Below are 21,907 nucleotides of genomic sequence, written 5' to 3' on the forward strand. Positions count from 1 at the left end.
AGAAGAGGTAGCATGAGCCAGTCATCCAGTATCCGTATAAGAACCAATCGACAAAAAGGAAAGCGCCTTAAAACGCCTTATGTCAAAGTTCGATATCGCCAAAACGGGACGATTCCCACAAAATGCGGTACATTGAAGGATTCTACACCCTCACCAGGCCAAAGAACAACGTCCACGTTAATACAAAGCCCATGACTCCACCCGTGACATCAGCCGCGATGACGTCTTTCCATCCACCGCGACTGTAAACTTCTGGCTTTCCACCCATGACGAAGGTAACTATTAACGTGCTGACAAACAGTGTACCGAGAAGATAGAAAAGAAAGCCGGTGTAGGATTCTAGGCCTAAGATACCCGCAGCGATTCCGAGAAGGGAGGACGATAGGGATTGAAGGTCGGAGATTGTCTACGAGGAAGGTTTAGTATGACCGAAGCTTGGCAGGGAGATAGATATGCGACATACCTTGGAGTTTGCTATTAGGTTCTCCGGGACGATAGGATATAGCTGGAGGTCTCGCTCTTCGGCATTCATGGTGGCGGTGTTATCGGAGAGCTCGAGGGGGGTGGTAACGAAGTAGTTATTGTGCGGGCTGTGGTGGTTGTTGATAAAGGCGACGTTCGATTTAGCTTGGCGGGCGTTGGACGTTTGGTGGCGCAGCTTTGGCTAACCACCACCGCTAACACATCTCGTGGCCGTGTGGTGCACATTTCGAACTTCAATAAGTACATACTTACGTATGTATACTACGTATTTTCTAACAACCGGCTAACATCCTCCGATCCACGGCTAGATTTGTAGATACTCATACGGCATAGTGCATTAAAATGCTAAGGGTTTCGTCGAAATTTCCGGGATGTTCTCATGCATAATTGAGTAGCAGATATCAGATAGATTCATGGCACGTATGAGCTCATATGAGGAATCTACGATCAGTTTTACAGTTGCAAAGCCGTCTTCCCCGTAAACTTCTAGCTAATTCCAAATACCATGGCTATCTCGTATGACAAAGGGACTAATCTTGCATAAATTCGCGTCGTTATAGGTCTGGATCACAAAGCCCTAGTCTGCGGGACGCTCACCTCTACCTTGACAAAGCCCTCCAGCTTTTATTTACCCTGAGCGGGCGAGGCTGCTTGCAAGTCTGTCAGCATAGCCCTTCGCTTTCCCTGCGAGGATTCTATTTGGCACATATCTCCCTCGTAAGTCGAATACATCAATTGATGCTACCAGGTCTATGGCCGGATATATTTTTCACGTAGCTATTGGAAACTTACATTATAATGCTTACAATCCGGCCCGAAGGACGATGCGAATTTTAAAATTTAACGATACAGTTATTTAAGTGGTTTATGCAATTTAGAGTAGCCCAGCTTCAAGGTCAATAGGCCTAAGTACTGATATCTTCATGCAGCGTTTGATATGCATATATGTACCAGGAACATGGGGGTGTATTAGCCCGCAGTATGCAGGATCCGACGGCGACTGGCTAGCGAGATGGATCCTCGAAGTTGGATTTTTAGATTCCATTACTCAATATCAGCCTTGCAAATTTGTATCTAGCCATCATTATGAACCTTCGGGATGTGAGTTCAATACTTTAGTACTTAAGTACCTGGGTGTTCGGTTTAACTCAGCTAGTTGCAGTGTTTATTGCCATACTTTATAAATCGGACCTTGTCACCGCACTTCGAATTCAGCTTCATGTACAATTACCTTAAACTCGGAGATAAGCCAAAACTAGAATTTTACTTTCATACTATAATACCATAACTCCTTTTTTCCTTTCCTTCATCATGGAAAACAAATCACAAGCCACATCATGTACAGCAGGGGGGTCTCGATCATCTTCTCCAAAGCGTCCTCGAGAAGGAAATACAGGCGGGGCCTGCTCGCTTCCTAACCATCAGGTAGAGAATCTGATCAATTAATTAACTGTCCGTTCCTAATTATATGTATCAACTGATCTTTAACATATTTCAAGGGAATTCATTATAGTTCCAGTATTATACCCCGATGAATACCAATCCGATTGACCGTAGAATTGCAAGAAAATATAATTTTAGCGAATCCCCAAATCCTCCTACACCAAAGGTATATATATATATACCGTCCCACAGGCTCTTTAAGTAGAACGAAAAAAAAAAAAAAAAAAAAAAAAAAAAAAGAGGGTAACCCTTTGAATTCTTACTGAAACCTGGTGTTTATTTCCTCTTATGGGAAATATATAGAGTATCCCTGGATTTCTCGACCCCCTTGTCGTCAATGGAGGAAGCGGTGGAGCTGGTCAAAAACAGCATTCGGACAAAGAAACTAGAATACCAGAATTCCCTAGAAGCTTATTCACTGATCCTCAACGATTACAAGAAAAACTTGCTATCCTTGGACTACCCGAAGACTCTAGGGACTATAGTTTTCTTCTTGGATTCGATCGTGAGGGACAAGGTGCGTATTCGATTATCTCGATTTTCTTCGTCATGTTTTTTTTATAGATAAAATAACTTATAAAATTTTAAACCTGACGTAGAATATGATTACTTATCCGCCATCGATAATTTATCATCAAAGAAAGAGCTAGGAACCATCGTAGATATGAACGACAGAGATCTCGAAAAAATCACAAATGTATGATATGTATTCACACACATCCGCAAGTTTCCACCACGGATCGGAACTAGAGCTAACCAGTGATTAATTGATATTTCTATTAATCGATATATATTAGCACGAGGATAATTCCGAGGCCTACAGATTTTAGTAAGTCTTTATCTATAAACAATATAATTCGAGGTTATTAAGACCCCCCCTTCAAAGCCCTAATACAATTTCTTGAGTACAGCATATCACGAGACATTCGTTCATTTTCAGAAAAGGGATTGAGATATATCTTCGGAGGTCACAACCTCAGCCCAGATTTTCTCCACTCTCTCGCATTTCGTGAAAGGATTGGGATTAACTCACGGGTTTTGTCGCAAAACAAACCTTGGGAACAGAATGATACGATTTATGGTAATTTAACAGCACATATAATCCCTCTCGCCCCAAAAGGAAGAAATTAAAGAAGTAATAGGAATACATTGCTAACAGCTATCTTTCGAACAAGGATTACACTTCACCTTACCCTTGAGAGAAACAGTTTCACCCAGATGGGGGGAAGAGGTACAACTAGGGAGATTCTCACAGATTGATCACAGATCGTCCTTGGAGTTATTTGGAACTGACGGAGAAAGAACTACTCTGGCGGATATATATGGTCTTGCATTTTATCTGCATTACGATAATAGGACACGGAAAACAACGGTGTTTATAAAAATGCGCATAGGTATCGGCAAAATGATTCAGTCGCTCAGGAATACGTTTCGAACCTACAATGATATGCAAATGCAAAGGTCTAGAAAGATACCCATCGAGATACCCATGAAGTCACCCGTCAGGATAATTTTAGAAGAAGATATTAGTGATGGGAAACTGGATGAAGCAGAGACTGAAGAAGGAGGGTTGGGGGAAAAGAAGACATATGAAAACCAAATGATGGAAGAGATTTACAAAAAGCAATTGGAGGGGGCAGATGAAGATGGCGATGAGAGTGAAATTTCGGATTTATCCGAGTATAGTTTACCCCCCTCAAAATCCAGAAAGAATCCATTTTTTATCGTCATTATAATCCTAAAGGCATGGATCGACACTTTCAAGAAGAGTACTTATCAAACAGTTTATAACAATACGACCTGGTTGGTAAGTTGGATAAATCGATTTCCCGCCCGTTACAATGTTAATTGCATGTCCAACCAACGTTAACATTCATTATTCTGCACTATATGCACTACACATATATCTAATCTCGAAATGTAGAAGCCGATCTTTTACTGACTCAATAAACTCAATATAGGATGAGAAAACCCAGGGGTTCATCCAGCACGATGGCGACAAGGCCATGTACAATGATCTCAATTTCAAAATCCACGTCACCCAGCGTTCTATAGCTCAAATAGAAACCGAACTTGCAGAAGCAGTCTCAATATTCGAAAAACTGGAATATCAGCACAATGAGTTTAAAAAGATAATGGATGACTATCCGGTTATGGAGGGATCAAACTCAGTAACTCAGCAGATATCCCAGGTACAGCAAGAAGTCAAAGCACTGCAGATGCTATTTTGGCAAGAGGCGACTAAAATCAAAACTTGTTCCAAATGGGTGAGTTCTTCTCCTCCTCCCCCCTTTCGTATTTGTATATCAGATATTTCTAAAATTTAAGTATATTTGCATAGTTATCGGAAGCAATGTCACACCGAAACACCGAGGCTATCAAAGCCGCGACGGTAGAAATGAGCAAAATCTTGGAAGAGACGGAAAAACTTACCTCAGAAAACCGTAAAGAAGCCAAACTCATGTCCCAAATTGCAATCAACACCCAAAAGGACGGACAATCTATGAAAATAATTGCAATTCTCACCATGATTTTTCTTCCTGGGTCCTTTGTCTCGGTATGTTTCACACCACGTGTCCCTGGTATCCACTTCTATCCACAGACTAATATAATATGACTGATAACTCATAGAGCGTTTTTGGTTGGAATATCATCTCTTTCGATGTCTCCGAGGACGGTAGCCAAAGCCTTGCAATATCTAAACAAGGCCTGCAAATCTTCTTAATATTTTTCTTTACATTTACTATCGTTACTATCTCCGGATGTTGGATTTGGGTTTCGAATTCTCAAAAGAGCCTTACTCTAGCAAACGCGGATATTCAACGAAGTGGCGAAGATGAAAAGACAGTTGGGGAAGATTCTCCATGAAATTGTCTATTTGACAAGGGAAGCTTAATTAAGAGCTATGGTTGCATATATCCACGCTCTGGTTTCCATCCCTGCTAGTCTGATTCTATCGTATTCTGCGCTTCGCGTCATCAGGTCGATCGACCGGTCTGGGTACTTAATTAATTGTTGAGTTTGATGCACTTTTCCGATGTCTTTTCTCTCTCGGTGGAAATCTTGATTCCAGCTTATGATACAAGAGTAAAGCTCGAGATGTCAATGCCGCTATAGCTACCTTGTTCCTTTTTTTTATATACCCCTATCTTTCAGAGCAATTTTACATTACCTACCACTGATATCCATAGATTAACTTTCAAGTTTTTATATATCACCACCATTTATGCCACAGATCGTCCATAGTAGGCTTTCCCAAATCACTTGGCCTTTTCCTGTATTTTTGCTTTGGATACATCCAAAGTTAATAGTAGGTACTCATTTTACCTACGATATAATATAAACCAACATTCGCACCTCAAAGACTTATTACATACTGAACGCCAGAGCCTGGACTAGCTATTTCACCTCTCCACATTCCTACACATTCATATCAATATCTAGGACCTCTAGTAATATGATAGTGAGTGCACGCAGGACAAAGCCTGCTACGAGCCTGCCGGGCCTGCAGTGGGATCATTTGGCAATTCATACATATACGAGATATTCATTTGTATCGTAGCCTCACGCACACGCACACATATATACCTAAGTTATTTCATGAGCCTATGAAAGTGAGTTAGAAAAGGCAAGCATCTGATGTCAGTTTTGGCCGCACATCCAACTATTAGAGTAACAGCTCCACAGCAACTCGAAGTACCAGTTAGCGTGACCAAACCAAACTATAAGCGCTATCATGGAACCATTTTTTAAATTGCTTCTCTGCTCTACAACAGCTAGCTACAAAGGATTTACCATAACATCTAGGAAAAAGAATCATCTATAAATATTTTGTTTCCCACTCGTTTTCGAAAGATAAATCTACTATAAATCACATCCACATTGGCAGTCTTGCTGATTACAACAGTCAAACGATTTCGTCGCGTTGCCTTACCCATATAAACATAGTTTTCTATTATTCCAGTAAAGCGTTCAACAAGACAATCCCAGAAAGCCCCCAAAGCAAAGCCCTATAATACTGGCGAAAAATTAGCAATTTTTGTTAGAGATCTCCTATTGATCTCTATCTATATATTACAACATTCCTCCGGCCTCTTCCTTCCCCACTCATCTTCCGTTCTATCAATTTTTGCTAGACATAAAGCTAGACAGTGAGCTACCATACCAAAAATACCAGAAATTTTATTAAAAAGGTTCAATAGAAATATCTACATCCCATATACATTGAAAGAATATATTATAAAACCAAGTTGTTAAATGGCAGCTTGTTAGCAGTCATAGTTCGGGAGTGCTTAAAGGGATTGGTGACCAGGGAAGTCCGACAAAAACAACGCATCGCAGTGACAGGAGTTCGTGATCAAATGGTGGTGTCAATCACAGATCGATCATTACATTCCTTACTATATAAAAACGAGTAGATCCGCTGACATGTATTCTATTCTTCAGCTGTCAACTCACATAGTTATAAATCAATAGATTCTCTAGCTATAAACCTTCTTCGTTCTATTCTCTACCCGTACACATAGTTATACGTTAGTGGATTGCGATCTCGTAGTTCCCGCCCAGCTATTGTAACACAGCTAATACTGAGAGCAAAATAAAATAGAAAGGGCTGACAATTTATAGGGTTATATTTATGCTTCACAAGCATAATGACTGTCTTGCATTCGATTTAATTATATTATTTCTCACTTTTGCCTTCGTTGACAGTGTTTTTAAGTCACAAAATAGTAAGCAACCTGTCGATTTATTTAAATCGCATGTTCCGTTGTATCTAGAATATCTCCAAATTCAATGGAAAAAAGATATCCTTGAAATATTAGTTTTATATTAAGCAAAACCAACAGACTCTAAAATCTCAGAAACTGAAGCCCTCTTATATGGAATTCTATAAGCATTGATGAATAATTTTAGTAAAAATGCTGGATATAAAGAGCCTCTCAAGCCCTATAATCTATGCCGCACTGCAGCAAATGCTATCTATTGTAAGCTCCCTTTTCACTACAAATGAAACGCTTGTGATCTAACTACCCTCGCCCCAGCCGTTGCAACCCTCTCCCAGCGAATTCAAGCTTTGGGACACACTGGCGGCTCCACATTTGGCCGATGGTATAAATCTAGGCGAGTCAATGTCGATATCCAATCTGCCTTTCTCGGTACCCCTTCACGCAAGGACCTACTGGAAGCCATCGGGAAGATGGGTTTACGTCGTCATCCTCAGGCTGCTAAATCTTTAACTCCGGACGAAAAGGAAAAGGCTATCCGGCAAAGTGAAGTACTTGAGAATCTTCAGACAGACGCTGCCGAGCCACGGAGTTGTCTAATCCGCGACCATAAGAGCCTGGGATCTGCCAAAGACGCAGATCCAACCAGGACCTCCAAAGCGATATCAGAGCCGAGAAAATGGCTTGCCAAAGAGACGCCTTGGATATGAAGCGGAAAGACTTTTTTGATAACATGAACGAAATCGAAATAGCCAACCAGCTACGTTATCCACATCTTAGCCCGGTTTAGGATCCTAACCCTGAAGCTCGGCCGTCAAAATGGCCTTCCAAGAGCGGTCCGACATCGCCGTCATGCGATTTGGGAATATAGGTTCGGTCAACCGTAGTGCTAAATGGTCGGATCAACCCAGAGCTACTCCGGAAATACGTATAAGCATCCTCGAAAAGCTTATCAACCTCTGTCAATCTCGGAAGGAATTCTTAACTTCGTAGAGCCACAGACCACAAGGACGGTTAAATTCAGGAACTTATCAGAACCCAGATTCGAGATGGCGGACAATGAGCATTGTCAAGCAAAGTTGGAACTGCAAGTCCCAACTATTTGTCCCTCATTCCAATGCTTATTTTGCCTAGGGGACACTAAATTAGCAGAAAGAGCACGTTTTAGAGGATGGTCGCGCTCTGATTCCTTACGCCGTCATGTCCTCACGCAACACCTAAAAAAGCTTGATGTCTCGGCGAGGATCGATTGCCCTCATCCTGCATGCTCTAGGAAGAGGTTTGAGTCGCAGGCGAAGTTTAAATGTCATGCCGTAATGGTGCACAATGTGTTTTATTAAGGAAAGAAGCCCCGCTACCATGCAGTGAAAAGTTCGAGTACTCGAGTCTTTCGCCTATACTTCTCAATATACTCTTGATTTATATATATCCCTCTTTCGCTTCCATGCTATCTCAGAGATCTATAATTCTACGTTCACCATGCATGTATATCGATTAATGATTACAACTGATGCCAGTCCTGTATGGGCACTAGGATCTTCATAAGTTGATAATCTATGTCATATAATATCCCTAAATGCAGGTGCTCAATGCTAAAGGCTTCCACAACTTACAACGGAGACATATAAGCCATAGACACCGACAAATAGTTTACCCTGCAGTGTCGTCGCCGGGCACCCCACTGTGTCTCAGAACCACGCACCAACCAGATTCCAACCCATCTCGTAGGAACTACTGCTTTTCCGATGTTTGGGAGCGTTTGCGCTCAATCATATATAACCCAAACTGGTTTATGGAAATAAATTGACCGGTAGGATTTCAAATTATATAGGCTCCTAATAACTTTAATAAAACAAGATGTCCGCTATATAGGTGCAGCTGTACCGCAATACTCAGTAGGCATTCTTGAAATCCAGTGTCATCAATGAATGTGAGGCTCTCCGGGTTCCCGAAATCCCGCACCCCCTTTTATCGCATTCTCTCCTACCTCTGCCCAATATGCTTCTTCCTCCGTCATATCTACTTGTCGGGACTGTGTTAGCCATAAGCTTATATATAAGAAATAGCTCTACATTTTAACAAAGGAGCAATTACACCCACCACAACGAACTTCTCTACACGCCACCAAATCCTGTATTTCGTCTCCCTTTGAATTTTCCGGGCAGGTTCCATCGTCATCAGTCATCCTTTCATGCATGGTACACCAATTGAAGTGATTCTTGCGGAAGCATTTCTCGTTGATTTCCTTGGAGCAGGCAGCTGCAGGGCTACCCAAAAAAAAAAAACTTAGCACTATTCGAGGTAATTCCAGGATCCATTTACCATTGTCTTGTTTCCGCATAGCCTTCCTCGATTTGTTGCAAGGCTGTCTCTTGTTGCTCTCTTTCATCCTCCATTTCAAATATCATCCTTGTCTTGGGGGATAGAGGCACCGTTAAGCTAGTCACAGCCATGTCCTCGGGGGACGGTTTCATCCCTTCACCACATTCCTGCTCTTTGCCGTTAAATTCGCCCTTCAGTAGAGATCCAACCGTGACTTCAAGCGCAGACACCCTCGACCGCAACTCAAGGTTTTCAGAGAGTATGTGAGCCACCTGGCTTTGCATCATCGTAAGAGGGTCCGTAGACATCCTTCTAGTTGTGTCTCCGAATTCGATTGAATAATTCCTAATGCCGCTCTCCGGGGCTATCTCCAAACTTATTGGACCGAAGTTTTGGGGTATTGATTCGAAAATTGATAACCATGACGTCGACTGTAAGCAATGTTTTTGCGTATTAGTATTCTGAAAGATACGCAGTGTTTAGGCATATTTCACATACCTATTTTTTTGTAACCAAGCACCAGCAGGTACCAGGTGACAAAATAAAGCAAACAATGTATTTCACCTCCCATCCACCACCGCCCCCAAGCGCATTAAAAAAAGATAGCTACAACCTCACCACGCCCTGGAACGCTAGAATACTATCCCACGAGGCTATAGCCTTCGAAATGGATGCCTCTGTGTGCAGGCGTACTATAGTGCGTTGTATGCATAAGATTGGCCGCTTGTAGGCCAGGCTTATGCTGTATTTCACGGGATTACTGATTGCAACAGAATTGATATTGTAGCCCTCTGGCTATAGACGATCGGTGTGACAGCGTTTGCTTAGAGCTAGAAGTAGAGGAGTGTGCGCCTGGTGCCAATAGAAAACTAGAGATTCTGCAGAGAGGGAACTATAACGATTCTACAGTTAACTCATACCTATCCCCCTACCAAAAAAAAAAAAAAAAAAAAAAAAATTAAAAAACCTGAAATTTAAACACCTCACTGAAAGTATCGGTATCAGTGCTATAACTCCTATAGTCTGGAATTATGTTATCAATGGATGAATTTCGCCATTATTGGACTGATGGAATAATTTTAGAAGTTGTTGAAGTTTTCAAAAGAGAGCTGTACTTTTATGCCAAAAGAATGTATCCAGAAGCGAAAATCTATCCACAACATCAGTTCAGTATGCATTATTTCATAAAACCTCAACAAGATCAAGAGAAGTTGAAAATTTTGAAGACTTTAAAGAATTGATGATGGGTTGATGGAGGGAGTTAAAGGTATAAATTAACATATTTTTCTGATGTTTATAAGTGGAGTATAAGCTAGGAGGGGTAATAATCAAAAGATATACGCCTTGGTTATGGTATAATTGGATAAAAATAGTGAGGGGTGCGCAAGCAAGAGTAGAGGAACAACCGCATGTGGGATGACAGCTGGATATTATATGTGGGATTAATCAAGGTAGCGTAAGCCAGTAGTTAAATACAGGACAACAAGGGAATATGCAATAGCAATCAGAAATTTGGTGATCAGATATAGCGGAGGAGGAGGATTATGAAAACTATGTTCTGCTACCTCTATTGGGGTGATATTTTTATGTTGGAGACTACTATCAGACAAAATAATTTCCGGAGTTTTAGGCCAGGTGGTATTTTGAATTTCCTTCTAGTATATATTATGATCAGGGCTGCTCTTTGTGACGTCTGGGAACGAGACCATGATCAGGCTATTTACAGTGTATTGTCGGAGCTCGAGATTATGAGTTCTCCCAAAAACCTTTTGACTATAGATTATAAACATGTAGGAAATATTTAGATGTGCGGGCGTAACATAACAGATCTAGATGAATATAATATCGATTACTATGAATCATCAACTAGTCTAGCTAAAAGTAAACAAGTGTTGGTGGTGATGGGATTTATCAGGCGGGAAGTAGCCATTCTAGTTTGGCATATTATAAGGAGTTTAATTCAGTGGGCAATAATAAGCCTAGTTCAGTGGTTGGTGATAGGCATGGTTTAGTAGGAGGTATGCGGCTTAGTAAATAGCGCAGATATGAAGATATTTACAGATATCGATTGGTGTCATAACTTGAACTCAGTTAGTTCGGGGGATTTGACTTGTAGCTTTGCCCTACAATACTCTAGCAATGGCCTTTTGAATCCCTTGTAGCAGAGATACTTAATGTAAGTTAGATCAGATTCTAAAATATATACCTATAAGAGGAATTGCTGAGAATCGTATATGTCTTCGTTCGTCCGCAAAATAATCCAAAGAACAACCGGCTTCAATTTTTTTACTGACAACTTAAACTCTCATATACGAGAATAGGGGGGTAGTAATTGCATGCATAGTAATATATCCAGGCTTCGAACCCACTGTATTCATCTTTAATATAATAAATAAATATAATACATTTTGCTCGCCTATTCAAAAGGGAATAAAAAAAAAGTAAAAAACAAAATAATATATACTTATATAACCAGAAGCAAAAGCAGAGGCAAAAGGGGCACACGTTGAAAAAAAAGTGAAAAGGCCAAAAAGGCGAATCAGAAAAGGTCATATCAGAAAACTCCCACCGTTAACAAAAAATAAAAAGAATGGAAAGCAGAAAAAACAGCTGCACCTCTTCTAAATTCATTCCTTTTTTAAAACTTTAAAATTCAAGTGTAACCTCTTGCCCCTTAACTCGTCCGATCACAGTCGAAGGAGCATACTTCGGGATAACTTCATCATCGTGCAACATCTCAAACTCCTCGGTAGCGTCTCTTCCGCAGAAGTTAAGGATGGCGTTGGCACCACCGGGGTGATCTTCCAAAAACCCTGTGAGGTCCATAACGACTCCCTTAACAACCACCCAAACATCGTCCTTCTTATTATGCTTCGCTACCTCTTCCATTGTAAATTCTTTATCTGGGATCGAGAATTTCTTCGGGTCAGGCTTCGATGCGGGGGCAGCAGAAGAGGAAGTGGCAGTGGTGGCTTCGGATACTGACTCTGATGTAGTAGTTTGGGTAGTCTGGGCTACCTGAGCTGGGGCGCTACCGTTGGCATTCCAGTCGACGACCAAACGGCCGGGATTGCTAGGATCCAAGTGTAGAGAGATCTGGCCCAATCTCTGGGCAGCGGAGCTGGATCCTGCGCCACTGAGGACGTTTTGTAGGAGGTGCTTGGTGGCAGAGTCACCGGCGACACGACCGTAGACGACGCATCCCAACAAACTGGAACCACCGAGACGGTTGGCACCGTGAACACCACCAGCGACTTCACCGCAGGCGAAGAGACCTTCGAAGGGCTTTCCTTCACCGTTGAGGACCTGAGCTTGGTCGTTGATTTCAATACCACCCATGGTGAAGTGGACGACTGGCTCCATGAGGGCGACGTAGAAGTATTCGTCATTGATGTCGAAGGGGGTGTTGTGGAAGAAACGCTTGCCCCATGGGTCCTTCTTCTTGCCGTCAGCGATGGCGGTGTAGTCTTGGAAGGTCTTTTGGAGGTGACCTTCTCCGCAGCCGATCTCCTTGGCGAGTTCGGCACCGGTCATCTTCTTCATGAGGCCACGGCCGGAGTAGTGACGAGTGTGGAAGTCAAGGACCTTGGAGGCCTTGGAGTTGAGGACCAAGCGGATGGGGAACTTGTTCTTGAACATCTCGCCGGAGACGTAGTCTCGGTGACCGAGCTCGTCGCAGAAACGGTTTCCTTCAGCGTTGAGGAGGATACCACCTTCACCACGGAGAGCCTCAGCAGCCAAGAACTTCCACTTGTTCTGGGGGTCCTTAGGGTCGACGAGACCGGTAGGGTGGACCTGGACCTTCTCCATGTCAATGGCGTTTCCGCCAATGGCACGAACCATCTTGAGACCGTCACCAGTGGCGTGGGTGCCGTTTGTGGAGGAGAGCTTGAGAACCTCTGGCTTGAACTGCTTGAGGAGGGAGTCTTCGCTGAAGAAATCGGCGGCGTAACCACCGGTGGCGAGGACGACGATACCGTCAAGGGTAGAGTTCTTGCCATCAATTTCATAGTCAAGACCAGTGATCTTGTTACCGGTCTTGTTCAACTTGGTGACCTTGGCCTTCTTGAGGATGGTGACACGGCCTGGTTCCTCCTCGGAGAGGGTCTCAAGGCGCTGCATGAGAGCATAGGTGATAGCCATACCGGGGAACTTGGCATCGTGACCACGGTGGGTACGTGGCTGGGAGTGACCACCAAGACGGGAGACGAGAGTAAGATCGAGCTTGAAGACCTCCTGGAGCCATTCGATGGCAGAGGCGGACTTGTGGGTAAGGACCTTGATGAGATCTGGACGGGCCTTGTCACGGGCAGATTTCATGGTATCATCGTAGAACTGCTTGACGGAGTCCTGGATGCCCAAATCGATCTGGGAGTTTGTGAGGGCGCCATTGATACCGGAAGTGGCCTTTGTGGAGTTACCGCCGAAGAAGCCTGCAGCAATTGATTAGCATTCCTCTCCAAAGATACCAAGCTAGCTCCATCTCGGCCATTGCTACGAATGTGTATGTATGAATGGATGGATGAATGAACGGATGAACGAATCTACCCGCGGCTGTCATGAATAGATCGGCTAGAAATGACTAGTGCAAGGTACCGGTACCCAGAGCTCTGGTAGTGTGGTATGAAGCAACCTAGCAAAGTTGTGGTGGTGGTGGATAGCATAACCTCGGCTCATTTTTGCCTCCGCAGCCAACCAGCCCAATCAGCCCACCAAAGAAACTGGACCAACCCCGGATTTTTTGCAAGGACCAGATCAGGTCCAGGATCTCACCCACCCGCCGACTCCGAGATTTCCATGACATCCGACGTGCATATCATATCATATTATATCATAGAATGGAACAGGATGAAATAGAATACCAAAAAAAAAAGGAGCAGGGGGAGAATAGGAGGAAGGGACATTGTAAATACCTTGCTTATCGAGGACGGTAACGTTTCCACCGGCGAGGTAGACGGTGTGAGCGGCGCTGAGACCGGACACTTTATGAGAAACGGCAAAGTCAGCGTTTTCCTGGCTAAAAAAGAAGAAGAAGGACAAGAAGAGCAGAGCTCTACCGAGGTGAAAGAATTCGAGGGAAGGAAGAACTTACAGCCACCTCCGACGACTAATACTCGTGGACCGGACATTGTGAAGTGTGATTAATTAGAGAAACGAAGAAGAAGAAGAGAGAATATGCTACAGAGAGAAATAGAGAGTATAATGATGATGAAGTCGGGTCTATGTGATTCTAGAAGTAAGCAATGATGAGTATTAGAGTTTGATGATGATGATGATGAAGTGAGGTGAGGTGAAGAGAAGGAAAGAAGAAGAAGATGGTGATGATGAGGAAGAGGAAGAAAGTAAAAGAGAATAAAAGAAGAATGCGAGTTAACCTTTTTGCGGGGATGGCGACCACTTTACATATAAAAATGCTCTGGGGAAGATGTCACTCACAATAGGCAGGTATCTTGTCTTGTCTCGACTATCGCCGGTTTTAGCTTGTGAAAGAGAAACAGCAGAAGCAGGAGCAGGAGCAGGAGCAGAAGCAGATGAAGCCAGAAATAAAAGAAGCAAGTCGGTGCTAGTTTTGGACTATTTCGTCGCGTGATGATGGAGTCTTGTTTGAACCAGCCAATCGCCGGCTTGCCGATTTAAACTGGACCAGGTCTCTCGCTTTAACTGGCAGGTTTTCACATGGCAGTTCCTTCGACTTCTGAGCAGCTGTTTGCCGTGGGTTCTTCGACCAGAGCAACTAGTGCGATTCACATGTCAGCGCGACCATCCAAGCCAGGTGCACTAACTTAACTGCGGTCGGTCGTGGAATGGAACATGCCGGCCAACAGCCGATTTGGTTTTCTGCCATCCCATTCACTTTAAGCAAGGCCCGAGGAAGTTCGCCTTAAAAAATCTAATCTCAAAATGTTGGGACGATTATGATGATGATGATGATAATATTAATATTACAGTTATACCAACGGGCTCGGGATAGATGAGATATCACGATACCATCCTGCATACACCCCGTCTGATATCTAATCTTGCATCTGCCTTTTAATATTAATATCCACTCGGCCCGAGAAGTGTTCTCTTTTTTAATTTATTTTTTTTAATTTTTAATTTTTATTATCCGATTAAAATATTAATAAGTCCGAGTCGCCGTAGTAGCCGACGCGAGGGAAAAAAGACAGCCGCCCGCTAAACCAAACAAACAAACCAAAAAAAAAAGAGGGAAAGAAAAGAAAAGAAAGGAAAGAGAGTTCAAAAACTCTGTCTAGCTAAGTACTTAGTTAACCTGTCAGTTAATCCTTCCTTAAATGCCTAGGTAAGTACTTTGTGGAGTAAGTATATACCTAGGTACGTAGGTCAGGTACCAACTTGGTATGGTGTACTTGGTCAAAAGCTTGTATCGTACACGGCCTCCTCCACAACGTCCTTCTACCTCTTTCTTTTCCCCCTCGAGACTCTTTTCGTTTTCGTAATATTACCGGTAGTAGCAGTGACCACGGGAGGAGGAGGAGGAGGAGGAGGAGGAGGAGGAGGAGGAGCATCGAAAACAGTAACATCAGCCGCAGCAGTATCGGTGTTCTCCAACATTGGAGTATCCGTAATCGATATAACGTCGAGAGCGTTCGGTATAACGACAGGAGCCTTCGCTTTCTAAGCTGCCTCCTCCATCTTCACCTCAGCTCTCGGTGTCCCTCCTTCTTGTTGCTGTTGCTGTTGTCCTCCACTATACGATGTCGTTTCATGGAGTTGCGATTGTTGGAGAAGATATTTTCCCAGTGCTTCCAATGGATTTGCCGGTCTGTGTCGCCGATCATTAGTTCCCACAGATCCCCCATTCATTCTAGAAAGAAAGAAAAGAGAGAGAAGAAGCAATGTATCAGGGGAAATAGGTTAAGACATACTGATCCCTCGCAATAATCTTCATCCCTTCTAGTAAATACGGCGTCACAAACTCATTCAAATACTGTCTAACCGGAGCTCCAGCTCCCTTCCCCTCTCCCGTAATAACTCCCACATTTCCCATCCTCCCATTGGCACTTAACAAGCCACTCGATGTTGTTGTTCCTGCCGTCGTCGCCGTCATCGTCGGTGTATCTTCTTTTATATTATTCATTGAGATATTCGGTAAAGGAGAAGCCGGTTTGGAAGGAGTGTGGGCAGCTGATAGGACGGGACTATCTATCGGTGGTGGTGGATGTGATAATCGCGAGATCTGACGTGGATTATTATTTGGAGGGGGAGTTGATGTTGATGTCTAAATTTTTTTTTGAAGGGAGAGACAAAAGGTGAAACGGGAGGTTTTGGTTAGCGAAATGGTTTGAAGTGAAGTTTTAGTATTTTAGGCAGTAATCCGGGGTGACATCAAGGTGACGGTGATGATGATAATGATAATGATAATGATGATAATGATGATGATAATGATGACAATGGCCGTAAGAATGAAACTAGATGAAATGACATACAGGAAATAAAACGCCTTCGAGAGATTGTTCGATTGGAATCGGTAGCGGAGGTTGATCGGTATCCATGGGATCTGACATGTTTTAATATTCGCGACACGGTCGGGTGACTTTCTTTTTAAATGACAGGTTTCAGTTTTTTTTCAAGAAACGGTCGGCAAAGCTAACTAACTTGATCTGGGGGGTCGATTGATGTCAAGGGTGGGTACATAAAAAGGAGACAAGGGGAAAAGGAGAAGCGTGATGGGTGATGAGTGATGAGTGTGATTGATTGAGTGAAGATGAGATGGTGGTGGTTGGTGGTTGGCGGTGGTGATAAGTTGTGTCAAAGTGACAGCTCGAGCTGGTTGATAGGCTGGAGGTAGCTGAGCTGTGGGTCGGTCTCCATGTTCCCCGGCCTGCGAGCGAATCAGCTTCGGATAATGCACAGACCATGCACAGACCATGCTGCCCCATAAGTTAATAAGTACTATACTCGGGTATACGAGTATACTCCACCTACTATAATTTAATAATCGAAAGACCTTTTGCTTGGTAGATATAAAATAGTAACTCTGCCTCGCGGTATTTTACACCGACTGGTAGTTAAGTAGGTATATTTACATACGCTGAGCATATTACAATCGATGTGATCTCATATAAGTATATATATCCAACTACCAACTACCAACCAAGTGAAAAGAATTTTACATGCATACATCCATCAATATCCTATAAACCATAAGAACTTTCCTATACGATGACATAACTAACAAAATCCCCAGCTAGTAGCGAGAATTCAGCTATATTCCATGACGTCGCATGTTATCATACCTAGCATCAAGGTTAACGGCTAACCAGCCGAGTTGCGTCTGGTATAGGATTCAGATCTTTCTAACGCGAATAATATTGAACTCATGACGATATCGATTGAGATATCTCGATACGTAGTATACTCTCGATCTAGTTTAATAAGTAACACCCTGACTTATTAGTATCATCGTGACTATATAAACCCTCTGTTTGGACTCTGAGTTCGATCTGAGTGTTTAAAAGTCGATAACTTACTACATATACATATCACCACTTTCACCACTTAATAGCCAACATACATAAAGTATAATACAAATTTACGTCTAATATACCTCTAGTCACCTTCATACAAGCCATATAGAAGATAATAGTATATAAATATATAAATATATAAATATATAAATATCTCGTATCCAAAATGACGCACACCGAACCCGAAGTTGAATTGCACTACGGCGTAAAAATCGACGCCACCTTCGAGAAAAACACCCAACCGCCGTCCGAGACTCAAGTAACATCTCTACTCTCTCTCAAGGGCCGCACTGCCATTGTTACGGGTGCAGGGGCCGGTAAGTCGTATTTTCTACTATATACCATTGTTAATTTGTTTTGTAATTAAATTAATATATTGTAGACATCAAACACTCTTTGATTCTGATTATATAGTTGACAGTTGCAATGTTGGTTATATATCAAGTAAGAGTATTGAATTCATACGAGATACTAATATAAATATATATATGTATTGATATATCCACAGGCATTGGCTTCGGCGTCGTCGAAGCCTTCGCGGAAGCCGGTGCCAACGTCGCTTTATGGTACAATTCAAACCCCGAGGCCATCGAAAAGGCGAAGAAAATATCAAAGACCTACGGGATCACTTGTATGACCCTCTGACCCCTTTCTCCTTTCCAGCATCGATTCCATTAATATCATTAAGTTTGTAACTAATATTATAATTAAAAATAAAAAAAGGCAAGGCCTACAAAGTCAATATCACGGACGAAGAAGCCACAATCAAAACCATAGACCAAGTAGTCCAAGACCTCAACGGCCGTCTCGACATCTTCGTCGCAAACGCCGCTCTCTACTGGGGTCACGGCCGTCTAATCAACAGCTCCACATCCAATTTCCAAGAAATCGTGAACACAAACTTAATGAGCACCTACTATGCCGCCAAAGCCGCAGGCAAACACTTCCAACGCCAGAAGGAAACAGGAACAGACATCTACGGCTCCAAACTCAAAAACTTCCATTCCGGATCCTTTATCGTAACATCTAGTATCGCTAGTGTACACCAGTTATTCCCACAGGCTACGACTCCGTATTGTGTTACTAAAGCTGCGGTGACGCAGTTCGTGAAAGGACTAGCTGTGGAGTTTGTGAAGTTTGCTCGGGTGAATTTGGTTTGTCCTGGGTATGTTGGTACAGAGCTTTTGGATCCGACACCGGGGGGTATTAGGAGGTGCTGGAGTCAGATGACGCCTATGGGGTATGTAAACCATCATCTTTGGAGTATTATATGAATATAGGTATTCGGAAGGGGATATGCTAACGGGTGGTGTAGACGAGAGGGAACGGTAAGTGAGATGAAAGGAGCTTTTCTATACCTTGCCAGCGATGCGGCTAGTTATACGACCGGGGCCGAGATTTTCGTAGATGGAGGAGTGAGTATACCGACATTTGGAACTCTACTGGGTTTACTGTTTCTAATGGAGGTTTATAGTACACTTGCCTTTAATTGGGTCCTATCTATGTTTTGTATTGCTAGTAGACTACATTGTTGCATTATTCGTGTTGGCAGCTAGAATTATTGGTAAGGACGCTCCTTAGAATCTTAAAATTTTGGACTAGGTCGATGCTTGAATTACGATAGATCTAGATTCGAACAGCACCTAGGTACTTATGAAATGTATTTACACAATCGCTTTATGTAAAATAAACTCTACACAGGTATTCTGTACCAAAGAATTTCTAACCATTCGATGTATATATTTTAAGATATATGTGTGTCTTGGGTAGAAGGTTGTGTTAGTACATGCTAGATTAAGTACCTAGGTATGTACCGTACCTATACTTAAGAAGTATATATCACGGATCCGCCTCACTCTCCCTAACACACCTCCCACATCTACACCCACCCCCCAAACTACCCATCAACCACTCCCTCCTCTTCTTCCAACTCTCAATCCTCGGATCCGTATAACAATCCCTAACCTCCTCCCCCTCCTTCACCTCCCTCAAAGTCCTAAACTTCATCTCACTCTGACATTCCCACATCAAACAAGGCTCACAATCATGATTTACAAGACTATAACAAAGATGTAACGCCGCTACCTCCGGCTGTCCACTTGTTGGGTTATGTCTTGCTGATGCTGTCCCCAGGATTTTGGAATGTATGGTGAGGGTATGCCATATATCGAACGTGTGAAGCGAGACTTTGAATGGGTCGACTTCGAGACGGGTTAAGATATGAAAAACCGAAAGAATGTTATCAGGAAATGTGAATGGAAGTGTTGGTGGTTTCTGAGGTGGCGGTGGGGGAGGTGAAGATCCGTATAGGTATTTCACTGGTAATATTTCAAGTGGATTAACATCTTGGGTTAATGCCATCGCCAGCGTACGGAGTAATAGAAGACTATAAAGAGCCTTTGTAGGGGTACTCGAAGAAGCAGTTGCAGAGGCATCGTTAGCGACCGAGTGTCTTGTATGCGCCGATTTAAACAAAAAGTCGATATCGATCCCACATAATGACGGGTGGTATTTCTCCGTCGCTTCGTCTTTGCAGGTTGTTGAACAGAACATTACATCGTCGCAGTTGTCGCAAGAGAAGGTATTTAATGGATCGAGGGGTCCATTGCAACAATCGCAAAGAGGGTCGAAAAGACGGTTGTTGACTGTTAATATACTTCGCTCGCTGAAAACTTGTGTATCCTTCGGTAGGTCCTTTGTGGCATAGACACCTAATTGTCGCGATGTCTTTGTAATGACTTTACCCTCCTCTTTGGCATCTGGTACTAACATTGGCAGTTCTGTTACTTTAACCTCGAAGTTTCCTGATGAGGCTTTGGTGACGAATGTATTGAGATGTCCCACCGTTTCGTCCGATGTCCTGTCTGGTTCAAATGTATTCCATGGATATATAACCCTTGCAACTTCTCCTTCACGTAGTTGAAAGTCAGATACCCCTTTCTCTCGTCCCTGCTTAACTTTCTCATCTGACTCTTGATATATTTTCCGTAATTCCTCATCTTCAGGGTAGACCTTCAAAGAAGTATCTGCTTGCTCCCATGCATCCAACAAACACCCAATCTCCAATAACGAAGAACATATCAACCTTCTCGCAAAAACATCCGTTTGCTTAAGATCTTTATCCTCAACCTCCGTTATCTCCGGTATGGACTCATAGTCCCCCTCTGTCTCCTCAACTTCATTTGATACTTCATCTGCATCGCCTGTTGCAAATGTATCCTTCGGCTGTGCCCTCCTACCCCTCCAAGCCACTAACCCAATAAATCCAAACTCAGACTCCTCATGTGCTTCCAATAGCTCTTGTACTAACAATAAAGCTCGATATGCATCACCGATAGCTAGATCTGGATATCCTAGCTTGACATGAGCGATAGCTCTTTGCTGCCAGAGGTCAGGATCGTATGGTGAGATGGCTAAAGCATCGGTTAGGAGATTTCGAGATCGAAGGGGGTCGGTGGTTAATGATGTGTCAGCTTGTTGAACAAGGCGTGCTACCCGTTTTTCGGGCAGCATGTTGAGGGGTTTTTAAAGATGGGAATGGGCTAAGCTTGTGGGGAGAGCTACGGGGATATTGTTTAGGAGAGGTTTTTTTCAGGCGGGATTTGTGTTGTGTGTAGTTTCTGGGTGAGGTTGACGAAAGAGGGAAATATGCGGTGGGCAAACGGGCGAACGTGATTGTTGCATTTTCTGTGTTGCGATTTTAGGGCTGTTCCAGTTTCGGGACTGCGTATGCACATGTGCCTGAGCTCATGTACTACCTCATATATATGCATATAATCATGATCTCACCAAGTTAACTCATTCTTAACTTGCTTTAGGTCAGATGATCAATACTAAATAACTATTATATATCTTGTACTTGAAGTCATTATCTCAGGAACCCCCCCCCCAAGTTCCGTAACGGAACGGAAATCCCTGCATGCAGAGGTCATTATGTCCTCCAGAACATTTACAGGGGGTAATTAACATATTAAACGCTGCCTCGAAAGTCGACATGGGGAAAACCCTTCAATTTCTAATAATCAGATCTTTAGTATCAGGTGAGGTTTGTGCTAAATGTGACTTTTCGTACAGAGAGGAACTCTGGTATCTGGCAGTTAAGATCCTTGCATAGATTCGAGGCCAGGCATAAATGAGGGGCTTCATAAATACTATTTACTTGGATAGTATATATGCATTGCATTGCATTGTATCCAGATATACTACCAGGGGGATCAGGATAGACTTCCTAAATTTGGAATGGAAATTATAATAATCGGTGATGTTGGCAAATAATCAATTAACGAACTATCGCTATTGAGTGGGCGAGTCGATCGAGGCTCGAGATATATAAGGGGGATGAATTCCCCGTCTCATCTATGGTGTATCTACTTAATTACTCTGCTGCATACAGTAGATAAGTCAGTCAATTATACTCACCCCATTGAATACATTGTAGCCTAC

The 21,907-nt window shown here is 42.9% G+C and overlaps 9 protein-coding genes across 9 annotated transcripts; 4 read left to right on the top strand and 5 right to left on the bottom strand.

Annotated features, from left to right (window-relative positions):
- Positions 1-142: 142 nt before the first annotated feature.
- Positions 143-532, bottom strand: AOL_s00007g188 (uncharacterized protein; the record flags this gene model as incomplete). Its single annotated transcript, XM_011120089.1, has 2 exons — positions 143-406; positions 464-532. The coding sequence occupies 2 exons, from the start codon at positions 530-532 to the stop codon at positions 143-145; spliced, it is 333 nt and encodes a 110-aa protein (XP_011118391.1).
- Positions 533-2,014: 1,482 nt separating this feature from the next.
- On the top strand, positions 2,015-2,756 carry AOL_s00007g189 (uncharacterized protein; the record flags this gene model as incomplete). The annotated part of the gene is made up of 4 exons (XM_011120090.1): positions 2,015-2,092; positions 2,230-2,443; positions 2,526-2,623; positions 2,724-2,756. The coding sequence occupies 4 exons, from the start codon at positions 2,015-2,017 to the stop codon at positions 2,754-2,756; spliced, it is 423 nt and encodes a 140-aa protein (XP_011118392.1).
- A 554-nt stretch (positions 2,757-3,310) lies between these two features.
- Positions 3,311-4,794, top strand: AOL_s00007g190 (uncharacterized protein; the record flags this gene model as incomplete). The annotated part of the gene is made up of 4 exons (XM_011120091.1): positions 3,311-3,733; positions 3,888-4,193; positions 4,268-4,483; positions 4,558-4,794. The coding sequence occupies 4 exons, from the start codon at positions 3,311-3,313 to the stop codon at positions 4,792-4,794; spliced, it is 1,182 nt and encodes a 393-aa protein (XP_011118393.1).
- Positions 4,795-6,826: 2,032 nt separating this feature from the next.
- Positions 6,827-7,360, top strand: AOL_s00007g191 (uncharacterized protein; the record flags this gene model as incomplete). The annotated part of the gene is made up of 2 exons (XM_011120092.1): positions 6,827-6,911; positions 6,969-7,360. 2 exons carry the CDS (start codon positions 6,827-6,829, stop codon positions 7,358-7,360), a joined length of 477 nt encoding a protein of 158 aa, XP_011118394.1.
- Positions 7,361-8,968: 1,608 nt separating this feature from the next.
- Positions 8,969-9,280, bottom strand: AOL_s00007g192 (uncharacterized protein; the record flags this gene model as incomplete). Its single annotated transcript, XM_011120093.1, has 1 exon — positions 8,969-9,280. The coding sequence occupies one exon, from the start codon at positions 9,278-9,280 to the stop codon at positions 8,969-8,971; it is 312 nt and encodes a 103-aa protein (XP_011118395.1).
- A 2,338-nt stretch (positions 9,281-11,618) lies between these two features.
- AOL_s00007g193 (uncharacterized protein) lies at positions 11,619-14,101 on the bottom strand (the record flags this gene model as incomplete). The annotated part of the gene is made up of 3 exons (XM_011120094.1): positions 11,619-13,405; positions 13,886-13,954; positions 14,065-14,101. The coding sequence occupies 3 exons, from the start codon at positions 14,099-14,101 to the stop codon at positions 11,619-11,621; spliced, it is 1,893 nt and encodes a 630-aa protein (XP_011118396.1).
- Positions 14,102-15,611: 1,510 nt separating this feature from the next.
- On the bottom strand, positions 15,612-16,044 carry AOL_s00007g194 (uncharacterized protein; the record flags this gene model as incomplete). Its single annotated transcript, XM_011120095.1, has 2 exons — positions 15,612-15,759; positions 15,863-16,044. The coding sequence occupies 2 exons, from the start codon at positions 16,042-16,044 to the stop codon at positions 15,612-15,614; spliced, it is 330 nt and encodes a 109-aa protein (XP_011118397.1).
- Positions 16,045-17,630: 1,586 nt separating this feature from the next.
- On the top strand, positions 17,631-18,953 carry AOL_s00007g195 (uncharacterized protein; the record flags this gene model as incomplete). The annotated part of the gene is made up of 5 exons (XM_011120096.1): positions 17,631-17,781; positions 17,973-18,095; positions 18,188-18,704; positions 18,780-18,879; positions 18,939-18,953. The coding sequence occupies 5 exons, from the start codon at positions 17,631-17,633 to the stop codon at positions 18,951-18,953; spliced, it is 906 nt and encodes a 301-aa protein (XP_011118398.1).
- Positions 18,954-19,303: 350 nt separating this feature from the next.
- On the bottom strand, positions 19,304-20,977 carry AOL_s00007g196 (uncharacterized protein; the record flags this gene model as incomplete). Its single annotated transcript, XM_011120097.1, has 1 exon — positions 19,304-20,977. One exon carries the CDS (start codon positions 20,975-20,977, stop codon positions 19,304-19,306), a length of 1,674 nt encoding a protein of 557 aa, XP_011118399.1.
- Positions 20,978-21,907: the final 930 nt, after the last annotated feature.

The sequence above is a fragment of the Orbilia oligospora genome (genome assembly GCF_000225545.1).
Source record: "Orbilia oligospora ATCC 24927 unplaced genomic scaffold scaffold00007, whole genome shotgun sequence".
In the NCBI taxonomy this organism is placed as follows: domain Eukaryota; kingdom Fungi; phylum Ascomycota; class Orbiliomycetes; order Orbiliales; family Orbiliaceae; genus Orbilia; species Orbilia oligospora.